Source organism: Ochotona princeps, chromosome 14 (genome assembly GCF_030435755.1).
Source record: "Ochotona princeps isolate mOchPri1 chromosome 14, mOchPri1.hap1, whole genome shotgun sequence".
NCBI lineage: Eukaryota > Metazoa > Chordata > Mammalia > Lagomorpha > Ochotonidae > Ochotona > Ochotona princeps.
The window spans coordinates 11,886,637-11,910,740 of NC_080845.1; the positions used below are offsets into that span (position 1 = coordinate 11,886,637).

Sequence of the window (24,104 nt, forward strand, 5' to 3'; positions counted from 1 at the left end):
GGAGTCTGTGTTCAACAGCTTCCACTATTTCTTCCCGATGTCCCGAGCCATGGGGATGCCTGCAGCATGTGCTGCGGAAACGCACAGTTACTAAAGGAGAATGGTTTGGCTCAGACCATTCCGCCATGCACTCACTTTCTGATCTTGGCCAGTAAGCTGGCTTAGCTCTAGCTTCTATAGGATCACTTCATAGATTTACCATGAACATCACTTTGTGTTTTTTGTGCTTAGAACAACCTAGTGCTTATCAAGAACTGTGAATGCATTTGTAAAATAAAATAATACATAGCATACCAGACATTTCCTTCTAGGTTTTTTATTTAATTAATTAATTTATTGAATTTAATTAATTTTAAAAATTTATACACAAATTAAAAGGTTTAGGTTATAAAACTAATTTTTAAAAATATTTATTTATTTTAAGTTACGCATATTTATATATATGCATATACATACATACACACATTTATATATAGAGAGAGAGAAAGAGAAAGAGAGAGAGAGAGAAAGAGAGAGGGAGAGAGATCTGTTTACTGGTTCATTCCCCAACTGTTTTAATGGCCAGGATTGAGCCATGCCAAAGCCAGGAACAAGGATCTTCCTCCAGGTACCCCCTCAGGGTGCAAAGGGGTTCAAGCACTTGAGCCATCCTCCACCGCTTTCCCGGGCACATTAGCAGGAAGCCAGATTGGAAATGGAGCTTCCAGGACCAAAACCAGCTGTACATTGGCTGTGGACATTACAGGTGGCATCTTAACCTGATATGCCGTAACAGCAGCCATTTTATATAAATATTTTAAACCTAACTAGTGGCTTTTTTCCCCTTGAAGAATAGGCAGTCCTTTCTCTCATTTCCTCAGCAGTTGGTGAACCATGGGGGATGGGAATGGTAGACATTAACTGGAAAATAACAGCTCAGGTTTCAGACCGACCTCCTGTGGATCACTGCTTGCTTTATCCTCTGAAAATAATTTCTTTACTTTGAGGTGCAGACACCTTCACCTAAATGTAGAACAAGAAAGCTGACCACATAGTTTATAAGGGGAGGTCACGTTTGATGCATGCAAATGCTCTGAAATGCATGGTTACAAAGTGAGGTAGAAACCTGCAGCCGGCAAACTGGAGACTCTGTCCTCTTGAACTGAAGTTTTCCAGAATGCGTGATGGTGTTCAGTGGTGCACATGTGCAGCTTCAAGCACCACTTCAAACAGCGGGGAAGTTGATTCATTTCAGTTCTGTCAGACCTGCCGATTACATCAAAGTGCAAGTTTCAGTTCGGTGCTAATATGCCTTTAACACCTCTCTAGCTGTTGTTAATTTCCCATATTTCAAAGTGAAAGCAGCCATGGGGTTTGATCACTTTGCAGGTAACAGTATCTGACTAGAATTTAGTAACATTGTTTCATCGTATTTATTTTGGCAGTTACCATCCTACTGAACATGCACCAGAGTGATTTTCTATGTAGAATTAGATAGAGCATGCATTTTCAAAAAGTAGTGGTTTGATTCAACAACAATGTTAAGTAAATGTGAGTACAAATGCTGTGTGACTGTTATTATGAAGTAGGCATCCCAAGGACTGAAGCTAGGATGCTGAATTCAGCAAAAGTGCACGCGGCAGAATCATTTCGTTAACGAGCACAGGTGGGACAGGTGCTTGGCTTAGCACTTAGTGTAGTTAGAATGCTAAGCACCCCGTCTCTTAAGTGCCTAGGTTCAAATCCTGGTTCTCTAGCGCCTGGTCAGTGTGCACCGTGCACGCAACAGGTGACGGTTCATGTCGGGTCCTTGCCACCCATGAGAGAAATGTGGATTGTGCTCCTGATTAACGGCTCATGTATTGGTTTATTCCCACCAGTTGTAGGCATTTGGGGGAAAGAATCTGCAAATGGGAAGTCTCTCTCTCTCATTCATTAACTGTTTAAAGATTTAGTTATTCTTATTGCAAATTCATCAGATATACTGAGAGGAGGCAAGACAGAGAGAGGAAGATCTTCTAGCCGTTGATTCACTCCCCAAGTGACCGCAATGGCCGCTGCTGCGCCGATCTGTAGCCAGGAGCCAGGAACTTCCTTCAGGTCTCCCATGCAGGTGCAGGGTCCAAAGGCTTTGGGCTGTCCTCGACTGCTTTCCCAGGCCACAAGCAGGGAGCTGGATGGGAATTGGAGCTGCTGGGATTAGAACCGGGTCCATATGGGATTCCGGTGCATTCAAGGAGAGGACTTTAGCTGCTAGGCCACCACATCGGGCCCTCTGTAACCGTTTGAAAATGCACCGTTGCTCTGTATGCTCTTTCTGGCAGGAGCAGAGCAGTCTAGTGCAGTATCTGTGGGTCACTGACATTGATTTTCATGGCCAGCCTACCTTCTTGCCAGGTGAAACTAAGCATTAGGAGACACTTACCCCTTGTCTTGTCCTGCCTAGCAGCTATTCTCTCTTGCCTTTTGTTTCCGGCTAGATGAATTTAAATCATTCATGAAGCGTCTTCCCAACAACCACTTCCTGACCATCGGGAGCATCCATCAGCACTGGGGCAACGACTGGGACCTGCAGAACCGCTACAAGCTCTTGCAGAGCGCCACCGAGGCCCAGCGGCAGAAGATCCAGCGCACGGCCCGCAAGCTCTTCGGCCTGAGCGTCCGCTGCCGCCACAATCCCAACCACCAGCTGCCCAGAGAGAGGTCAGTACTGCCGCCGCCTCCACCAATCCAACCCCGCGGGCACCTACTGCAGAGGGACATGCAGGTGGTTCACCATGGAGGACTGGACAGGAAATTGTGTAATCCGGATCAGCTGTCTTCTTCTCCATGGCCTGTGGCTTTTCAACTACTGCCTCAGGCCATATTGGATTTCACCGTGTTTCCTGAGTATCCAGTCACTTGCCATATTTGCAAATTTCATAGTGACACTCACTTGTGAATTTTTAGTATTTTGGAAAAATGTGTGTTTTCACCGAACATATGCAGGCATTTTCTTGTCATTATGCCTTTAAAACTGCAGTATAAAGTTATTTACATAGCATTTACATTATATTACGTGTTAGGAGTACTCTTGAGTTGATTTTGAGTGTGCAGGAAGATTATATGTAGGTTATATGCAAGTATTAGCGTTATGTTATGTATAAGACTGAAACATGCATGGAGTTTGATGTCCCTGGGCAGGGGTGCGGTGTTCTCAGAGCTTGTCCCCTAGTGGCATAACTGCACTATGAGCTTCCAACCTCCGTGTCTCTCGGTCAGAGCGCGGGAGGCAAGGTCCTAATAACCTGGTATTATCCTAGTTGCTTAAACCGCATTATTTATTTAAGATTATTTGGTGAAACAGATTTTTACCTTCCCATTTTAATGGTGAAGCAACTGGTTTAAAGATTACTTTCTTTGAGTGCCTTGGATCAAAACCTAGAGTGGTGTGAAATAAATGATGTGCCTACAATGCATAATTTAAGGAGGCACTCCCTCCGCTGGGTCCTTCAATGCGTGGTGCTCTCCCAAAGTGAAAGCCGCCTTAAGGACTTGCTTGCCCAACTTGCCTCACCTGTTCTCATCCCTGTTCTAATTAGGTCAGGTGCTAGTTACATCAGAACAGGTCACTGTGACTGAAAGGCAGGTCTAGAAGAGGTGACACTCTCCAGGGCACACGGTATCACAGGCAGTCTGTATGGAGGGAGTACCTGGACAGGACTGAGAAGGAAACAATAAAGGCAGAGGGAGAGGAAGCTGCTCTGGAGAACTCTAGACAGAGACCTGAAACCTGGATTGCGATGGTGTGGACCACTGGGGAACTGCGTATGTTTCACCTGTTCATTTAGTCCTCTGAGCGCAGGTGCGCTCCTCTGCTGTCAGGTGTGGGTAGCTAGGTATGTCCACCACTGTGATGTTTAAAGGAAGAACGCACCATATTGCTCTCTGCCCTGCTACCTGAGAAACCTTCTCCTAAACATACTATTCCCATCCGAAGAGGTATCTACAACTCTACTATTGGAAAGTCACTTCATTGATTTATTTAATGAGTTCTGATGGCTGGGCATCGGGAGGAGAGTGGGGGAGAACACAGGAACCAGGCTCTGAATCCCCCAGAGGGAAGCTGAACTTTTCAGCCTGACTGTGGCTGCTTCCTGACATCTGAATCTAAGGCTTTAATGAGCATTTCTCACACCTGCAGGGCACCTCTCTGCCACAGTGCAGTGTCAGACAGAGGTGCTAACACTGGGAACCTTGGGCCACTTCTAGCTGAGCAGGTTGATATTTGCAAATGAACTGATTGCTTGGCTTCAATTTGTCTGCTTGCTGAACTCCACAGGAAATGTGTGTACTGAGCAGGTGCGGTTCCTATGACAGGCACCACAGAGTTTTACTTGTTTCACAAAGAGGTGCCCCTGTTGAGGCGAGGTGGGAGAGGGGATGAGGGATGACGCATGGGGTTTTGGCTGCACTTGGACGGGCTTAAAACCCCTGACTGCATCACCTAGCAGCCACAGGACTTTCTGTAAATTTCTGTGCCTGATTATAAAAATAGATGAACAATATTTTCCTTTAGATTAAGAATAAGGATTGTGATTTTAAAATTGTAAGAGCCTAGTAAAGTGCCTGGCTGAGTTAAAAGGCAGAGGAAAAGGGAGTGTGAAAGAGACAACTGATATTTAATATTTGTATTTTATAGATCATGTACTCTTCACTCTGATTTGCTTTGTGTAAATCAACCAATTTCCTCCTCACTGTGTCCTCCAACCTAGTTATTTTAACATTCTCATTCTACAAGATAAGGCAGCTGAGATATTAAGAGCTTTTATATATATATATATATACATATATATATATATACCCAAGATCAGTACATGTTAATTTATTTTTATGTCATAAAGAGACATCCCTATAAGAGTTTGTAAGAGGTCCACTATAGGCAACTGGAACTTGACTGCAACGCTTACTGGCAACTTCATATAGGGCTGTAAGGCAAAACGATTGTGTTGATTGTCAGCTGATGCAACACACTCACCCCAAACTTAGCAACTCAACACAACAATGTGTTGTCATCTCTCATAACTCTATAGGCTGACTTGATAAAGCTGTGGGTCTCTTTGTATGGCCGGGGCTGTATCTCCTAGGGCCTTTAGAAGGAATCACTCCCAGACCTGGCAGTTGCTGCTGGCTGTCAGCTGGGAGCTGGACTGCTGCTGTGAACAGAGTGCTTATACATGCCCTCCCCATGTGGCCTGAGCTCCTTCCAGCATGCCAGCTGGATTCAGAAATACAGTGTTGTAAGAACAAAAAGATACTGGCAATGCAGCCCTGGAAGTGAGACAACATCATTCCTACAATGACTGTTGTTGAAAAGATGATCCCATAGTGAAGGATCGGACTACTGGGAAATTTCACGTATGTATGTAAAAATGAACGCAAGGTTGGCTTTCTGGCATGCTGGGCTCAGTCACTGCCTACAACTCCAGCATCCTTATGAGTGCTAACCGAAGTCCTGGCTGCTGTACTTCTGATACAGCTCCCTGGTGGAGCAACTGAGGCAGGTCCAAGTGCTTGGATCCTGTCAACCTTGTATGAGACCCAAATGAAGTTCCAGTTGCCTGGCTTCCAAGAAGTTCCCCTTTGGCTGCCATGGTGATTTGGAGACTGAACTGTTGGAAGGTCTCTCTGTAACATTGTTTTGCAAATAAATATTTTTTAAAAATAGTAGTGACAGTGGAAATTAGAATCACAAGGAAATAATAGTTGCTTCTAGATTATTTATTTGAAAGGCAATAAGAGTGAGAGAGCAAGAGAGTGAGATATCTTCTATGCGTTGGTTCACCACTCACATGTCCCCAGTTGCCAGGGGTTAGGTAGGTAGAACTTTGGTTACTTGGCCGTCATTTGTTGCCTCCCAAGTACGCTAGTAGGCAGCTTAATCAGAAACATGAAATAGAGGCACTTGAATTGGAACTCAGATACGGAATGTAAGCATGTCAATGGAGGGCTTAACCTTCTACCCTTGTTATCCTCATCCCAACAGCTACTTTTTGAGTAGCTATCATAGTAGACAATAGAGATGGCTGTGTGTGCAGTCTTGGATCAGACATCCTGCATTAAAACCCAAGTTTTGTCACTTGCGAATCTTTCAATTTTGCGGAGAAGTGTTGGTATCTCTGAGCCCTTATTTCCTCATCTATAAAATGGTACTAATACTAGTGCCTTCATTATATTGTTTCTTTGTATAAATATATAATATATAATGCTTCAATCAGTTACAAAGTACTGAGAAGAGTGACTGAGACATGGAAGACATCTAACACATAATACATATTTTCCTCTTATTTTTTCCATGCACAAATATCTCATATATAAATTCCATAGCCCTCGGTAATCATCTGAGACTGAGGGTTGATGATGGTGACACTTTTTTCATATAATCCTCATAATATCTTTATGTAGTAGATCCTATTCACTCCATCTTCTAAATGAAAGAATTAACGAGGTAGCCTTGTTATATATCCAAATCACATGGCAGTTAGGCAGTAGGATTAGAATTATCTTGGCCATCATTGGTAGGGTGTGGTTAAGACCCCTCCACTGAGCAAGAAGGGCCCATATTGTTCAAGCAGTCTAAGGCCACAAAGCAAGGGCTGAACTGTCATTGGACAACTGTGGTTTGAATTGGCAGTGATGGCAAAAGTAGTGTGAGAACAGCAAGGTGGGGCATGATGAAACAGGGTTGGAATGCATGAGCCATAGTTCTGTGTGTCGAGATTCAGACCCTTGTTGTCATCCCTGAAACAGCTCTAGAATCCAGAGAACCCATTAGAAACATGCAATGCAAGCAATGAAGAGGTGAAACACGATGCAAGCGAACTGCCCAGATCTTTCCCAAGGGATGCCTATGTGTCAGTCCTTGGAAACACCACTAAGAAACAAAACCCAGTCCACCTCAAGGCCTGGACTTACAGGAAAGTGGAAAAAAAGAATAATTTCTGAACATGCCTACTAATGAGTGATTCAGCATTGAATAGTTACTAGGAGTCTAGCAGATGTTTGGTTCCCTTGGAGATCCTTGGGACTCTGTGTTAGCCTTTGGGTCACTTGACATAGTTTCAGGCCATGGAAGAGAATATGGACATGTCAATGGAATGTACAAGGAAGGCTCCTGTGTCTGCTCACCATGTGATCCACAAGTTGTGCAGATGTAAGTGGAGGAAGGACAGAAGATGGAATCTGAGTTTCATTACTGCTGTTTCTGGGCTCTGAGACATTGTAAGCCTTAATTTTCTCCTGTGCAAGCTGTGTGTAGCAAATACTGGCTACCTACCTCAGAGGGTCACCATTGAGTTCAGCACACATGGCATGTAAACTTGTGAACTCTTAACACTGTCGAGAGGGACTTCATAAACCACACACACACTCAAAGCCAAACTCAGAGAATGGGGCTGAGTTTAGGTTTAAGACAACATTTAATCATTAACATGCCTAACGTGCTGATCTGCAGCAGGCACCATCCTATGCTATTTTATCTCACTTAGCTTTTGTAAGACTCATATAAGGTAACATTAATTCCTCTTTATCAATGAGGACCAAGATGTTAATAACTTACTGAAGACTGTGGAACAGGTAGGAGGCACAGTTGAAATTCCAGTACCATCCTTTTCTTTGACCTTCATACTCTTTGACCTGTGCCCAACTTCTTTGTATGTGCCCATTCTTCTTTGTATGTGCCCGTATGTCTTTGACCTGTGCCCAACATGCACAAATGTGTTGTGGCAAAAAAAGGATTCTTTAAAAATTATTTATTTAATTTGAAAGGCAGATTTACAGTGAATAGGAGAAACTAAGATCTTTCTCTCTCTGGTTCCTTCCCCATTTGGCTGCAGTAGCCTGAGTTGAGCTGAGCTTACTCAAAGCCAGCAACCATGAGCCTCTTCCAGGCCCCCTATGCAGGTGCAGGGGTGCAAAGTTTCATTGGGCCCTGTTGTCTCTCCCGGATCATAAATGGGAGCTGGATAGGAAGTGGAGCACCTGGGACAAGAACTGGTGCTCATATGGAATGCCTGCACTGAAGGCTGAGCCTCACCATGCCAACCCCAGAAAAGCAGAGGAGGGAGACAGAGAAGGAAGCAGAGTGCCAACAAGCAGAGGAGTGGAAGAGGAAGGAGAGAAATGAGGGTCTAGAGGCTAAAGTCCTCACCTTGCACACACCAGGATCTTACATGGGTGCCGGTTCTAATCTCAGAAGCTCTACTTCCCATCCAGCTCCCTGCTTGTGGCCTGGGAAAGCAGTTGAGGACAGCCCAAAGCCTTGGGACCCTGCACCAGCATGGGAGACCTGGAAGAGGCTCTGGGCTCCTGGCTTCGGATTGGTGCAGCTCCGGCTATTGTAGACGCTTGGGGAGTACATCATCAGACAGAAGATCCTCCTCCCTGTCTCTCCTCCTCTGTATATGTCTGACTTTCCAATAAAAATAAAATAAAATAATTTTTTTAATAAAGAAGATGAATAAGGAAGGAAGAAAAAAAGACACAAAGGGAGGGAGAAAGGAAGAGGAATATGAAATAATCTTGGGCAATACTGAATTCATCTCAATTGTGTGTCATGCCATTAATCTTTATTGACTGGACGGCCTGGCAGCATCATTCGCTAGTCACAAGGGGTGCTGACAAAGATGTTGCCTGGTGAGGAAGGCAGGGGAGCTGAGTTCAAAAACTGTTTCTTCCCGTGTGGACCAGCCAGAGTCCTTCATCAATCTTCTGCATGTTTTTCTGAGTGTTGGGGGCGGGCATCAAGACCTTCAGGTGGGTAGCATGTGGACTGGTGGCAACTGCACACCAGCTCTTGCTGCAACCGCTGTTTAGCGCTTTTCATTATGGGACTCTTGAATTAAACCTCATTTGAAGGAAAAGTGTAAGTTATTGCTAGTTTTTCTGCAACAATTTGAAAACAATGGAGCTTAATTATCTCTAAGGTCATTCACAAATCCAGGAGAAATAACACAGAGAACAAGAGAGTAATAGTTCAAATCAAAAATATTGGTGGAAGGTCAGTAATTGAATCTGAGCATGATTGCCTTCAGATGATGCTAATTAGTCAGTTTTAATGAGTAGTCTGTAGTTCCCACTAAGATCCTCTTTTGCCTGAAATTACAATGGCCTTTTAGCTAAACCGCCCAGGATCTTCTCCGATCAACTTTGCTATTTATGTTTCACGAGGCAGACAATTATTATTTAAGAAGCCAGTCAATCTTGTCACATCTTTGTCTAACACCTCTTGGTGGCTTTAGAAGAAAGCACAGAATCTGAAGGTGAAGGTGAGCTACAGATCCGCTCTGACCTAGCTGTTCCCTGTCTCTTTCATTGGAGCTTCATAGCTTTCCTTGCCCCTCTGTTACAATAGTGCTAGTTTTTTGTGCAGTTCACTAAATATGCTCTGCTCCCGAGCGCTCCACCGAGTTCACACAGGCTGTGTTTCACCTGGTATATGCGTTCTTTCCCTGTGTTGCAATAACTCCCACCTAGCTTCACACCTCAGAGCAAATGTTCTTCCCTCAGCAATGCGTTTCCTCTGTCTAGAGGCTGAGGTGTGTGTGTTTTATATGTGTTTGTAGTGCCGTAACTTCAGGATTGAGTCCCATGCCCTAGTTGACCGCTATCCATTTGTTTGCCTCCTCATGAGGACATTGTCAGCTCCACATCTTTCCCCATTGTATTCCCGGTTTATTTTCACAGCCTCGTAACACAGGACCTGGCATATAGTAGCTGTTCAAAACACATGGTTCAGTAAATGTACGGACATATGAATTCTTGATCAGAATGTGCCCAAAGGCATATTGGCATGATCTTCTGGAAACTGTGCCTCTTTTCCATAGAAATCATCTGTGGACTTTCCACATATGTTGAGTATATTGTCTTCATTCATCAATGAAGAAACTACGACCAAAGAGAATTAAGTGACTTATCCAAAACCACCCATGGAAGTCTGGAACAGATTGTAACTAAAATCCAGGTTTTAAGATTGACAATTTAAGCTCTTAAAATGAAAACCACACATGAAGATAGTTTTTGGTGGATGTGGATCCAAATCCTGAATCAAAACGAGGTCTTCAAAATGTTTCTCTGGGAAATACTTGGAATGAAAAGTATGGATTTGAAGAACTTTTTGCATCAAAATGCATGCATGTATTAATTCTGATTTTAGGTGAATGTATTGAATACCCTCATATGTCATACAAACTCTAAGACTTTGAGGCTTATTTGCTATTAAAGAAAAGGAAAAGTGTGAACAAAAAAGAAAGAAAATATAAAAATAGTCACTGTTTAATGAAATGTAGTGAAATTTCAAAAATCAAGTAGGTGCTTGGCAGCAATATGGTTAGGGTCTCTTTGACACCGGCTGATGTCACGTGCTGTTCTAGGGATCGTGTTGTGATACAGAGCAGATCTAAGGAAGACTGGCTTGAGGACAGCAGTTGAAGTATTTGCATTTCCCAGTGACTCTTGCTCCTTGGTTTATTTTTACTTCTCAGATTCGCATGGCCTTGACCTAGTAGTCCAGACTGTAGTGAAGTACAATGTAATTAGACATTGTTGAGATGAAAATCCCTTGGAAGCATCAACTTCAGGCTACAGTCCTGGGGCCTTGGCATCTGACCTCTTGTCAGCTTCTAATGCATTTCCTGCTGCACATAATGTTTAATTGGTGTCTACAGAAAGATTCTGCCTACCAGGATAATCCTTGTTATCTACTCTCATGACTTTCAATATCCACATTGGTTTTGATTTTTTTCACTTTGAACCTGCTATTTGTTTACTTTTAGAATGGACTTCCACAGATTCTTACAGTAAAATAAATACAGGATATAGTGTCTCAGCATCCGTAGCACTCAAGTCCATCTCTGTTGTTCAGACTGGTAGTTCTGACTCTGACACTTCTTAGGTGTGTGAACTCCATGCCAACCTGAGCCCTCTGTTTCCTTATGTATTTGGTTGGGTTCATATGCTGATATCCTACTCAATTCTTTTGTTATTTGTCAAAACTATTCATTACCTGTAACACCATACACTGAGATAGCATAAGTATAACCAAGAGTACAGCAGTAGCAGAATATTTGATGCCAGTATAACTTCTGCTCCCAATAAGCCAATGTCTCTGTTTTACCTGAGAAATAATGAGCCGAACACATGTACGTAAAAGGTGGAGAAGCAATAGAGCTTAAGATGTTCACATTTCAGATTGTGATCAGACAGGCCAAAGTGACTGCCGTCTGCTTGACAGTGTTACCTGTGTGTAACACTGGCACAATATTAGATTGTCAAGTTTCAGTTTCCTAGTATGAACAATGGAGGTAAAAATAGTACCTTGCCTAGGAGGACATGAAAAGAACGTCTAGATCCTTTTTTTCACATAGTAACATGGCAAAACTCAAAGAAAACTAAGCAGCCAGCATTGCAGCCCAAGAAAAAGTCAATATACGTGATCCTATCATATATGCCTGCTGCACATATATAAACCTTTGATTTTCACTTATAGCATATAACTGCACATTCCTTGACCAACCTTTGGAGTAAAGCAAAAATATATTTTTTAAAGATTTCTTTATTTATTTTAAAAGACACAGTGGCAGAGAGGAGAGAGAGAAAACACGAATGAGTCATGTATTAATTCACTCCACAAAGGACCACAACATCCAGGGCTGGGCCAGGGTAAAAGAAGGAGCCAGGAGCCAGAAATCCCATTCTTTTCTCCCATGTGGGTGGCAAGGACCCAAAGATTCAATCCATTACTTTCTGTCTCCCGCTGTATTACCAGGAATTTGGGTCAGAAATGGAAATGGAATTTAATCCAAGGCACTCCAGTATGAGATCCGGTACTCCAACTGGCAGCTTAAGTTGCTGCATGAAAAAGCCATCCCCCAAAATCTCTTTTGAGGATGTTCGTATATTTCATTTGAAATTCTAATGACTTTTGCATACATCACATCCATAATTGTATTATTTCTAACTTCAGTTCATTCAAGGTGAGGCAACAGAGGAGCCTCTTAAGAGGCTAATCTTATGTTTCCATGTTTCTAGATTCTAATAAACTCTCAATCATTTTTAGTAACTTCCTTTTCACTTAAACTACTTTTTGTCAGCAAATGGTCTGCATAGAATACTCCCCCAAAATTCAAGTTGGTTTCACAGGGAAAAAAACAATCTTACATTTTTCTGATTTATTTAAGGTTTCAACCTGAGATATAATAATAGTAAGTACAATAGGCACAAAAGCATTTGGGAACAGAAATGTGTGGGACTGATAGGGTACAGAACCAAGCAGCCAAGAGTGTCCAATGTGCTGAGAAGTCATGGAAGACAAAGAGTCAGTATTCTGGCTCATTCCCCAAGGAAGTCCATTATGAAAACTTGCTCCACCCTAGAGTGAGAGGCTCTTATACTAGGTGACCTGCTACTGTCAATGGCGCAACTTCCTGAAGGTCACACATCAAGAAAAAGCTGACAGCAATAGTTGACACATCCTAACCATTTATTATGTACCAAACATAGTTTTAAATGCTTTGCATGTATTAACTCCCTTAATCCCAACAATGTTGTACAAGAGGTTCTTTGATATTTCCTGTGTTAGTGGAGTTTGAATGGACATAAGGGGGAATGGTGCAGTGGAAGAGAAGGGTAAAAAGACTCCTGTTATGAAGACTAGAATTTCTTTCCCTCTTTGACTGATTGCTGTATTCATCCTTTAGATTTTTTTAGACCCTAGTTTCTGAAGAATGTCTACCTTGATAAACATTATGTGAGGTTGTGGCGTCCTACTGTATATCTTCAAAACATCTTACACATCAATTTTTCTAAAACTTTTCATATTTGCAATTGGGCTCTTTCTTCCAGCCTTGGTGTACAAGCTCTGGAAGGACAGAGACCCTGTTTATCTTGCTACCCAGTGTGTTCTCCAAGACAAGTAGGGAGGCTGGCCCAGAATGACACAGCATTTGCTCAGTTGCAATGAGGGGACCTTTAAGATGAAAGCTAAGAGGTAATTATGCTTTGAACATACTGTGAGGAAGAAGGTTTTCCATTCAAGAAAACAGAATATGCTTATGCAAAATGAAAGGTGAGATGAATTTCATACTGAACAGGGAAATCAGAAATCAGAGAGAGCGCATAAATTTAGATTAATTAACTCTATGAGTTTTGGAGCCAGACAATCTGATGATAAAACCTGGAGAGCTGTGTGTTCAGTGTCTTTTGACCCAAGTGACCCTATCAGTAAAATGAGAATAACGGCAATTCCTCCTCCACTGGGTTAGGGTGAGGATTACCTAAGATGTATATGTAGTGTTCTTGGCATAGTATAAGTGATCAGTGAATACAAACGCTTAGCATAAGCGTCTTTAAGTTACAATGTCCTGTATATTGGGATGTAATTCTGGAGGGTTTGTCTATTTCACTGTGGAATTTGGGTCTTGTCATTTAGGCGAAGAGAAGCTGCAGATACAAAGAGTGTTATGGTTCAGTGAATGTTCTTTGATAGTGATTTGAAAGAACCAGAGAATCAGGGGTATTTCTTATATATGCATGATAGGATTCAGTACTCTTTCCCTAACTTGGTGTGAGTCACACCAATCTTGGATTAGAATGACTTAGAGGGCTTTTTGAACACAGGTGGCCAAGCCCCAGACCCAGGATTTCTGATTCAAGAAGTCTGGGTTGGTTTTATATCCTAGGTAGATACACATATTATTGATCCGGGAATTGTGCTAACCTTGGATTAAGAGACTCCACTCAGTACCCTAAGTGTGTGTTTTTTCCTGAGTATGTGCACTTGATAGAAACCAAGCAAATGAGTTCCTCTTTGTGAATCCCACAAGACATCATGAAGGAGCAAGGGTGTGTGGGGGAGTTGAGGGGAGTTTGGAGAAAGCGGTTGACTATATTTGGAAAGTGATAAATTAAAAAAAAAACTAAATAGAGAAGGCAACACATTCGCCTATTTTTTCACTTACTTGTCGATAGGATTTTTACTTTTTAAAGATTTCATTGTTGATTTGTTTAATTTAAAGGCAAAGTTACAGAGAGAGGAGCAGCACCAGAAACAGGTATCTTTCCTTTGTCTGTTCACTTCTAGAAGGCCACAGTGGCCAGTGCTTGGCCAGTCCTTCAGGCCTCACCCATATGTGGCAGGGCTCCAAGTACTTGGACAATTGTGCACTGCTCTTCCAGGCGACTTGGCAAGTATCTGGATCAAAAGCAGAGCAGGCAGGATTCCAAATGGCACTCGCAGAGATGCTGGCATCACAGGTGAGAACTTAACTCACAGTGTCACAATGCTGTCCCCAGGACCATTCTTTTTAAAAAGAAATTGGCTGCTTCAAAACAGTAGCCTTGAAAAAGAATGGTTTACACTTGAGTCAGAGGCAATGACCCAGACTATGTGGTATGATATCATAGGTTGCGCCTTCTTGTTAAGAGAGATCCTCATCTTTCTGCCTGTCTCTTAATTTTCCAACACCTTCTGCTTCAATAGATGCTAATGGTTTTGCAGCCCTGCAGGTACCGCCCCTGCTGGGAGGCTGTGTGGCTGCTAACCAGCAGTTGTTGGAGTAGCAGCAGGAAGGTGCACCATTTCTGTTATAATTAGGGCATAAATCTACCCCATTTGGCTTAAGGACATTCTTAACTGTAGAAAGTAAACTATCACTAAGACAAATACAAATGGATAGGTATGGGTTATTTTTAAATTGAAAAAAAAAAATCTTTCACACAGGATGTTATCTGAGAAGGCCAGAGCTAGGATCGCTCTCCCAATTTACAAGCGAAAAAATCAACACTCAACAATTCATCAATTCATGATTTGCTCAAGCTTATGAACTAATGCTTCTCTGCTGCCATGTTATGTGTTCACTGTCTCCTTTTCTTGTCAAAGAAGCTTTATATAAATAGTTATGCTGGATCTTTATACACTGAGTCATTCCTTCAGTCATCGTTCATTCAGCAGATGTTTAGGGAAGGTCTCCTAAGTACCAGGTAGGCATTACGCCTAGGGTACTGGAAGCATGGTGAGTCAAGCAAGATGTTCTGTGCTTGGAGAACATGAAATCTGGTAAATCATGTGACACTTGCCCTTGCCTGCTCCTGCATCCGTGGTTTACCTTAGGAATCTGAGGACAGGGAACAACACTGATGGAACTTCAAGAAATTGCAGAATGTCTTGCCTATTAGGGAACCTAATAGATTTAGCCTTACCGCTTTTAAAGTGTATTTTGTCTAGTTAAGGGATATGGAGCTAAAGGGAGAAAGGCAGAAAGAGAAAGGGGAAAAATGAGACAGGAAGTGGAGGAGTTGGGAGAGAAAAAAAAAAGGGAGAAACTTTTGAGCCTGGCGCAGTAGCACAGTGGTTAAAATCGTTGCCTTGCATGCGCTGGGATCCAATATGGTTGCCAGTTCTAATCCCAGCAGCCCTTCTTCCCATCCAGCTCCCTGCTTGTGGCCTGGGAAAGCAGTCAAGGATGGCCCAAAGCCTTGGGATCCTGCACCCACATAGAGACCCGGAAGAGTTCCTGGCTCCTGGCTTCTGATTGGCTCAGCTCCAGCCTTTGTGGTCACTTGGGGAATGAACCATCAGACAGAGGATCTTCCTGTCTGTCTCTCCTCCCCTCTGTATATCTGCCTTTCCAATAAAAATAAATAAATCTTAAAAAAAGCGGGGAAGGGGAGAAACTTTTATTTTTGGTTCACTTCCCAAACACTGCAGTGGCCTGGCTGGATCTCTATCCTGGTGTCCCACATGAGTAACAGGGGTCCAGGTATTTGAGTCATCATTCATTGCTTCGCCAGGTTCATTAACAAGGAGTTGGATCAGAAGTGGAACAGCTGGTATGCTGGCATTTCAGGTGATGGTTTAACTTAATATGCTACCACACTGACCCCTTCTTAGTATTTGGACGAATAATTAAAATGAAATAACGGAAAGATGTTCTGGCCAGAGTGAATATGTAGATATTGCATTGCTTTGTATCAAACTATTGCATATTTAGAACGTTAAAATTACATTATTTTATTGTATTACTATGTCCATTAGTCAGGAGTCAGAAAAGTCAGAATTGAAGGCTTGTACCTCACAGGCTGAGACCAGAGTATTGGTCAGGCCTGACACAGGCTCTTGCACGTTGGCAAGCTCCTTTAGGTTACTGGCAGAATTCGTGTCTCTGCGGCTGTAGGACCAAGGTTACAGCCTTCTTGTGGTCGTTGGCCTAGCTTCACTCTGGCTCATTCTCCAGTTCTTGCATGTGGCCTCTTCATTGAAAGGAATGAAGGCACATCCACTCCGTATGTGACCTTTGGCTCAGACTTCTGCCACCATCCAGAAGCAGCATCTGTTTCTAAAGGAACATGTATTATTATAATAGGTCCACCTGGACATTCTCTGTATCTTGAGGCCAGCCGTTGTGCTGTAGAAAACACAACTGTTAAAGTGATACCTCATTGAAGTCACTGGGTCTGGAGTTCTGGGGAGAGTGCGAGGCAATTTTTGAATTCTCCCTCTTCTGGTCACATAGGTTGGTAGTAACATATTAGGACAATAATAACCCAAGCTTTCTTGGGTCCTCACTGTTGGGGTTCAATGAATCCGAGTGAGACTCCAAGGTGAGTGAGATGATTTTAATGTCTAGTCCAAGGGGCAACCTCTTGCGATAAGCAAGAAGTGCCCCGAACAAAATAATCGTGGGGTTTTTATAGTAAGAGAATCAAAAGCTACGTGACCGTGAGCAAGTACGTGATTAGGGGCTAACAGTGACACAAAACAGAAAGCATGTGATAGGAATTTACAACATGTAGGCTTGGGGGTCCTGATCCTATCACTTCAATGCAGACAGTAGTAAAACAGCACGCCTTGAAGGTAGCTGTCTTTCCCGTAAATCCAAAACTTCCGAGATCCTTCCCATCGCCTTTCTGCCTCCTGGTCTTTCAGGAAGCAGGAGCTTTCTCATAATAGGATGCAAGTGTCTCTTTGGAGATTCCAGACTTCCAGGAGCACAGTCACCTTTACAAGTAACCCTTTCATCTCACTGAATGTATCATTCTGAGATCTGTTGCTGAAGAGTGAATTGTCCCCAGTTTTGGAGTTTGCAACTCAGATTTTTGTGTTATGCACACGATCTGTGGTTCAGGAATTCACGTTTTGATGGGCTGGGAAACTGGTCTTTTCCTGTAGAGCTAACTGGAGCTACTGATTGGCAGTCAGCTGGTGGTAGGGCTGGACTGGCAGTTCCAAAAATACTTTATTCACATGCCTAGTACTTTATCACAGATCATTGTCTCCCTCCCCACATCTCTTCATGTTATCTCATAGCAGTGTGGCCAGAATGCTCAGGAGGGGAATCAGAGTTTGAAGAGGGAGTTTTGCAAGACATGAAAGGTGAGAGCTGCTTGTGTAAGTCTAGGCTGGTGAACTGCTGCAGAACTTCAACCTTGTGGTCAAAGCAGTGGTACGGGTCACCAAGGCTTGAGGGAAGGAGCCCTAGGCAAAAGTATCTGAGGATGTTTGGCCCACTGACAAATATATGAGGTTTCCATGTATTTATTTCTACATGAATACATATTTTAGTGGAGGAATCTGTAAAGCACTATTTTATATAATAAAATTGATATTTAGATCTTTGTCAGTCAAGATATTTGCTTCCTGGACTGGTTTGTGGCCTTTGCTGTATGCATCTATGTAAGTACATGCTTTGTTGTCTGTTGTCATTATCGTGTGTTGGTGTCATCAAAAGCTGGTTAAAGAGGAAGGATAATGTCCAATAAACTACCACTCTTTGATTGTTTGTTGGGCAAATGTGTATGGTGAGTACAGGAGAAATAAGGCAGGAGAGTGTTTCAGTTGTTGAGCAGCACAACTGTGGAATGATCCCAAGTTCCATTCTGGGAGCAAAGAAATGCCACAGAAAGGAGCCCCCAGGCCTCCTGTAAAATGGACTTAGACTATAACTGCATTGATCACTGGACCTCCACAATCTTCACTGTGCTTAGGAGATGAGAGTGATATCTCTCTCTCTCTCTCTCTCTCTCTTTGAGGTGTATTCATTTTCTTTACGATGCAGAGGTACAGAGAATGGAGAGATTTTCCATTCACTGGTTCACTGTCCAAATTACCACAACATATAGCTGAAGCCAGAAGCCTAGAACTCTTGCCAAATGTCTTACATAGGTAACAAGGCCCACGGTTTTCAGACCATCTTCTCTTGCTTTCCCAGGCTTATTAGCTGGAAATTGGATGAAAGGCAGAGCCACAAGGATTTGACCAGGTCCTCCATTGGGCTTCTGGTATCACAGAAGTAGTTTAACATGCAGCACCACAAAGGAAGCCCAAGAGTAACATTTTCCTTATCATGGAATTAGTGTCAGTTCAGAGCAAGCATTCAGTAATCCTTGAAAATTGTGATTATTTGCTTTCCCCAGTGCACAGTTGCTCAGATAAAGTGTTGTGGATTTCAGAGAAGTCTGGGAGAAAAATTAATCCTGTAGATTTTGGGCACCTTCTGCAAGGGAAAGATTCTAGTTTGACCTTCAAAGTGCTATTGTGTGACCACAATGAAATCACATTACATGTCTATGCTGTTTCCTGTCTACCACATGAACCATACCTTCATAAGTATCATTAAGCTTCAGGATTCTGAAATTCTGCCGCTTTAAATGCAAGGGTACCTCCCTCAAGAGTTAATTGCTGCTTTGATAATCCCTGACTACTTTTTTGTGCAAGTGCATGTATATATGCATGGATGTGAGGGGAATTTTGGTGACTAAAACACCCTGTTAAATAAAGGACATAAAACCAGGCAAGCTCAAGGCAGTTAGCTGTCAATCAAAAGAGCCTGTGAGTGCCCTCCCAACCAGGCAGAAATGAAGTTTTTATTTAAGCATAACTTTGGCATTCCTTATATATAAAGCAAAACAATAAGCAGTGAGGTCCAACATAATGTGTATCAATGGTGAGGGTGCAGAGATGTATGCTGGGGGGAGTGCCATGCAGGGTGCATTTATCCAATACCACTAGTCATGTCTCCATTTCCATCTGTGTTTGTCATTCTGCATGTGTGGCAAGCAGGGCAGTTGATTCACTTGGATGACGTAAGGCTAAATAAATAAGTAAACATTTCCAATTCTTTTTTGTTGTTTTAATCTCTCTCTCTCTCTCTCTCTCTCTCTCTCTCTCTCTCTCTCTCTCTCTATCCCTCCCTCCCTCTCTTTTTTTCCCCACCCTAGTGCTTGGAAATAGCTTCCTGTTCAGAATTGAATCTAGTGGCTCAGGCAATTGAGTCAGAAACAGATTGAGTTCTTGTGATTTCTGTGGACAGCTCTGTCTTTTCCTCCTTCGGCGATCTGTCTCAATTCTGCTTCCCAATTTCATGCCCCAAGTCAAGCCAGCCAGTTCACCTAAGAGTGAATTATAATCTCATGATATGTCCAGCTCCTAATGATCATCAAGAAGTTAGTTCTGAGTCTCAGTTTTTCATACTGTTAAAGTGAGAATCATAATACTCTCTCAGTCTAGCCTGGGATACAGAGCAATTTTAAGGACCATGACTAGAGGGCAAACAGGAAAGCTTTAGAAATCTTTGAGGTAATGCAAAAAAAAAAAAGTTGCACATCTTCCATAATAGTATTAATCTGATTGCTTTTAAGGTCATGTTTTGTAAATAACTCTTTGAAGTACTGCATATATATATAAATGGAAGCATCCTAAGTGAACAGCAACATGAGTTTTCATAAACCGAACCAGTACATAACCAGGGGTTTGATCAGAACACGGTGTGTTTCCTGTCCTACCAAGGCCTCGAGGAATTCCTCAGGGCATTACAAACCCTCTTCCCAAGAAAGTGACTCTTCTCATTGCTACCTTTGATAGTAGTTAACTACTTGACTTGTGAAAAGTTCTCTTATGAGACAGACTCCAACAGAACCCTTATCTCCTGGTTCACTTCCCAAATGCCCTCACTGGCCAGGACTGGGCTGGGACGGAAGACCAGAGCCAGAAACTCAGTAAGCCACCCAACTCACTTAGCACCTGTTGCCTCCCGGGATCTACAATGATAAGAAACTGGAATTGGAAGCCATAATTAGGAACCCAATACAGAGCTCTAACATGGGATGTGAACCCAAACCATTAGGCCAGAAGTATGTGTGTGTCTATGTTCGCAAAATGGCAAAATGTGTAGCATTTCACTGTAGCATTAATTTGCATTGTTCTGATGGCATATGGAGTTACATGTGTTTATTTGCTTTTTGAATATTTGTGTAAGGAAGTCATTTGTATAATACACAACATTCCATTTTTAAAATGTTTTATTTATTTGAGAAGCAGTGTGGAGAGGCGAAGAGAGAAAGTATCTCCTACATGTTAGTTCACTCCTCAAACAACTGGATTAGATCACACTGAAGATGAGATTCGCCAATGCAATGCCTGTCTCCTGTGTGTGCCAAAGGGACTGGACTTCCTGAACCAACACTGCTGGTTCTCAGCATGTACATTAGCAGGAAAGCAGAATCAACAGTTCTCAAAACTCATGCACTCCGAAGTGGAATGTGGGTATTCCAACTGGTATCTCAACCACCAGATCAGACAGCTACTTCTGCAATTTATCTGTTCTAATTTTGTGGTAGAAAAGAGGTTACGTGTCACCTTCCTTTTGTTCAAAATTGTTATTCAATTGACTGCAGCTGACTTGTTGCCGTCCCACTCCCTAGGATTTATAAGTCCACAGTTCCTACTTTCAAAGAGAGCATTTATTATGGGAGTTCCATACAAACATAATAGTCATTTTCATGAGCGACACTGAACTCCTGCTATATATGAGAAGATTTATATACATCATTGTTTCTGAGCCTCAGAACAACCTTGTAACAAGTATTTTATTATTCCAGTCTATAGCTGAGAAAACTGAAGCCTAGATAGGACTTGATTTGTTCAAGGTTAAATAATGAGTAACAGAGCTAGGATTCAATACTCAATATTTTCTGATTCAAGGTCCACATGTTTGTTTCTTGTGCAAGCATCATGTTCAGCATTTATTAGAATCGTGGAATGAACAACCAGAGAGACTAGCATATTAAGCTGTAATCAACTGGTTCTAGTAACTGAGATATCTAATTTGATCTGAAACACTCATAAAACATTGCTATTCCTTGCTGTTAATAATGAGAAAGGTTACGGTCAGTTATATCTTCCTTTCTGTGGAACCAACCAGGAGGTTTATAAGCTCAACTGTAGTTCTTATGACGAAGTACAGCGTATTACTTTCCCCAGTTGAAAGATCAGTAAACAGAATCAGCTAGGTTAGGTGAATTATTCAAGGTCAAATATCCAAGGTCAAATAGTGGAAAAACAAGGTTCAGCACATATTTCACTTATTTCTACACCTGTTATCACAGCACCTCCCTGCTCAGATTATTGAGCTGAATGGTCATTATTGTACTTCAGGGTTAAAGGCAGTGTGGTCCTCTTTAAGTTCTTTTGGTCTGAGTCTCTCCTGCCTGCCCACTCTCCAGGAAGAATAAAGCAATCTCTCTGTCCATGGCCTTGGAGAATCCTGCTGCTTCAGCCTTTTTGTCCTGCCTAGGAGACCTCTGCTTCTTTGTCACTTGTCTTCGGCATTTCTCTGCCCTAAAGCAAAGTACTGGATTTGAATATGCAGTGATGCTGCCTGTCACCTCCTTCCTGACAGAGAACTGCATAATTGCAAAAATTGTTTCATAATCCTCTCCAATTAAGCTCCTGACAACCTAATTTTAAAGACCCCGTTGGATTTTTGCCTTACTTCTCTCCTGCTTCCTCTTTCCACTCCTCTCTTGCTCCTACGAAGCAAGACCTCACACCTTCACTTCGCAATTCCAAGTCAGAAAACAGCTTCAGTATGGCAAGAGGCAATCGCATCTGTGGGTTCTCTTTTCTTTTGAGTATGAGCCACTCACTGTGGCTCCAACATCTTGTAAAGAACTGAGAGAAGAAGGAAAAACATGTCATTAAGGCAATGCTAGAAACTCAAAGAGAGGCATCATTAAAACTGAATCTTTGCGAGAATGACAAACAGGGTGAATCTGTTATAATCCTTTTTTCAAAAAAATGTTATTTCAAAGGCAGCATTTGGAGAGAGAGAGAGAGAGAGAGAGAGAGAGAGAGAGAGAAATTTCCATGCACTGATTCACTCCCCAAATGGTTGCATTAGCCAAGGCTGGGCCAGGCTATAGTCTCCCACATAGATGCAGGGGACCAAGCACTCAGGTTAGCCTGTGCTGCTCTCCCAGGCACATTAGTAGGGAGCTGGATCAAAAGTGGAGCAATTGGACTTAAACTGGCATGCATTGGGATGTCGGTATGATAGACAGAAGCTTAACCCACTGTGTCAAAAAGCCAGCCTTCAGTGTAATTCTTAGTAGTGCTTCCCTGAACCAAGAGTCCTTTCATTTGAGCTCCAGGATACTGACAGTATTGATGTACCAATCTCTTATCACCACCATTCTTACAATACATAGAGAGAGAAAGAGAAAGAGAGAGAGAGAGAGCTAGACAGGGTGGCAGGGAGCAGAGGGAGATCACTCACAGCTCAGCTTCAGGGCAGTGCAGCAGCAAAAACTTAAGAACAACTGTTTGTATCCCCAGTTGAGTGTGTGACCTATAGAGCACAGAATTTGTGAAGTCACACAGAACTGCTCCAACACCTATACAGTGTCAAATGCCTAGAAGAAAGACAAGGCATACGTAAAAGAATAATCCCAAACTGTATTTTCATTTTCTTTCACTTCCTTAAATACACACTCCTGGTAAGCAGATGGGAGTTATGGATTACAGTTTTCTATTTTAGCCTAGATCTATTACTCCTCGTTCTCTTCCTGGCACCTGAATGTTATGATCTTTCCTTAAACACCACAAGCCTGGGACTGCATCCCCACCTTAGACAACACCACCAGTTCAAATCAGCAGGGAGCTTGCTTGGATTAGGCATCCCAGCCTGGGCTCCCCAGCCGGGCGACTGTGCCTTTCAAACTGCTGATAGGAAGCCATTGGTGGCAGAGCCTCTGTTCTCGAAATGGTGGCAACTCCATTCTGTGTCTTAGGGAGCTCTGCCTGATCGCCAACAGATCCCAGCCAAGGTCAAGACACAGTCCACAAGGGAGCACCTGGAGTGCGTCCATGGTCCTGAACCAAACTCTCTTTCAGTCTAATGTTTGGAGGGTTAGGAATGTGTAGCTGAGTAGTTCAGCGAGCACTCAATCCAGAAATCCTGAGCTCTGGTCCGTTCTGCCCATGCTGTGTGATCATGGAACAGTTGCAGTCCCTCTCTGATCTTCAGTACTGCCATCAATGGAATGGCAATTGCAAAGGAGTTCTAACTGCTGAGGTTGGTGTGGCTTAAAGGGACACCTGCTGTGATGCAGAACACACTCAAGAAGCATTGGTTTACACCTCAGCAACTGAATCTCAGTGTAGTTAAAATCAGAGAGGTGGGATGGCTTTTCCAAGGCTGCTGCTGGAGGCTTCTCTCTGTGTGTGGTACGATGTGTTTCACCAGGAGCTCTCCAAGCAAAAATGCAGTTTCCTTTCTTCCTCTCCTTCCTCTTCCCATCCCTTCCCCTTGTCAGCATGAACTGAAATCCCCTCCAATAGGAAGATGCTGATTTGGATATATTGGCGTTCAGCTCCAGCTGCAAATGGAAAATGCTTTGGACCCCCAGGGATGAAGGCAAAGCTTTTAAAACCTGGCCCTGCCTGCCTCGCACTGACTGCCCTTCAGAGGAGCTGTGCCAGCTTGGTGAGATCCTCTCCTCTGGAACCAGACCTTGCAGCAGCTTCTCTGTTGCTAGGGTTGAGGCAGGCTGTCACCACGAGTTAGCCTGGGAAATGGTATTTATAGATCACGGCCCTGCCTACCCTTCGTCCCTAGCCTCTCCCTATGTACTTGTTGAGGAGCCACGATTATCTGAATGCAGGAGAGGGACCGTGGCACATCCAGAAGTGAGGGATGTGGTAATAGCCCCTTCACACACTCAAACGTTCAGTATTTTTTCCATCATTTCCATTTATTTCTCTTCCTGTGGCCAGCTTTTGATTTACCTTTTCATTGTAACTACTTTATGGCTTT

The 24,104-nt window shown here is 42.8% G+C and overlaps 1 protein-coding gene across 2 annotated transcripts in view; it reads left to right on the forward strand.

Annotated features, from left to right (window-relative positions):
- The window catches only part of BRINP1 (BMP/retinoic acid inducible neural specific 1), a 183,032-nt gene that overhangs the window by 153,561 nt on the left and 5,367 nt on the right, over window positions 1–24,104 (forward strand). For both annotated transcript variants that reach the window (XM_058672474.1, XM_058672475.1), the window contains one exon: window positions 2,460–2,682. In XM_058672474.1, coding sequence (XP_058528457.1) covers window positions 2,460–2,682 — 223 coding nt within the window. The remainder of the gene's footprint in view (window positions 1–2,459; window positions 2,683–24,104) is intronic.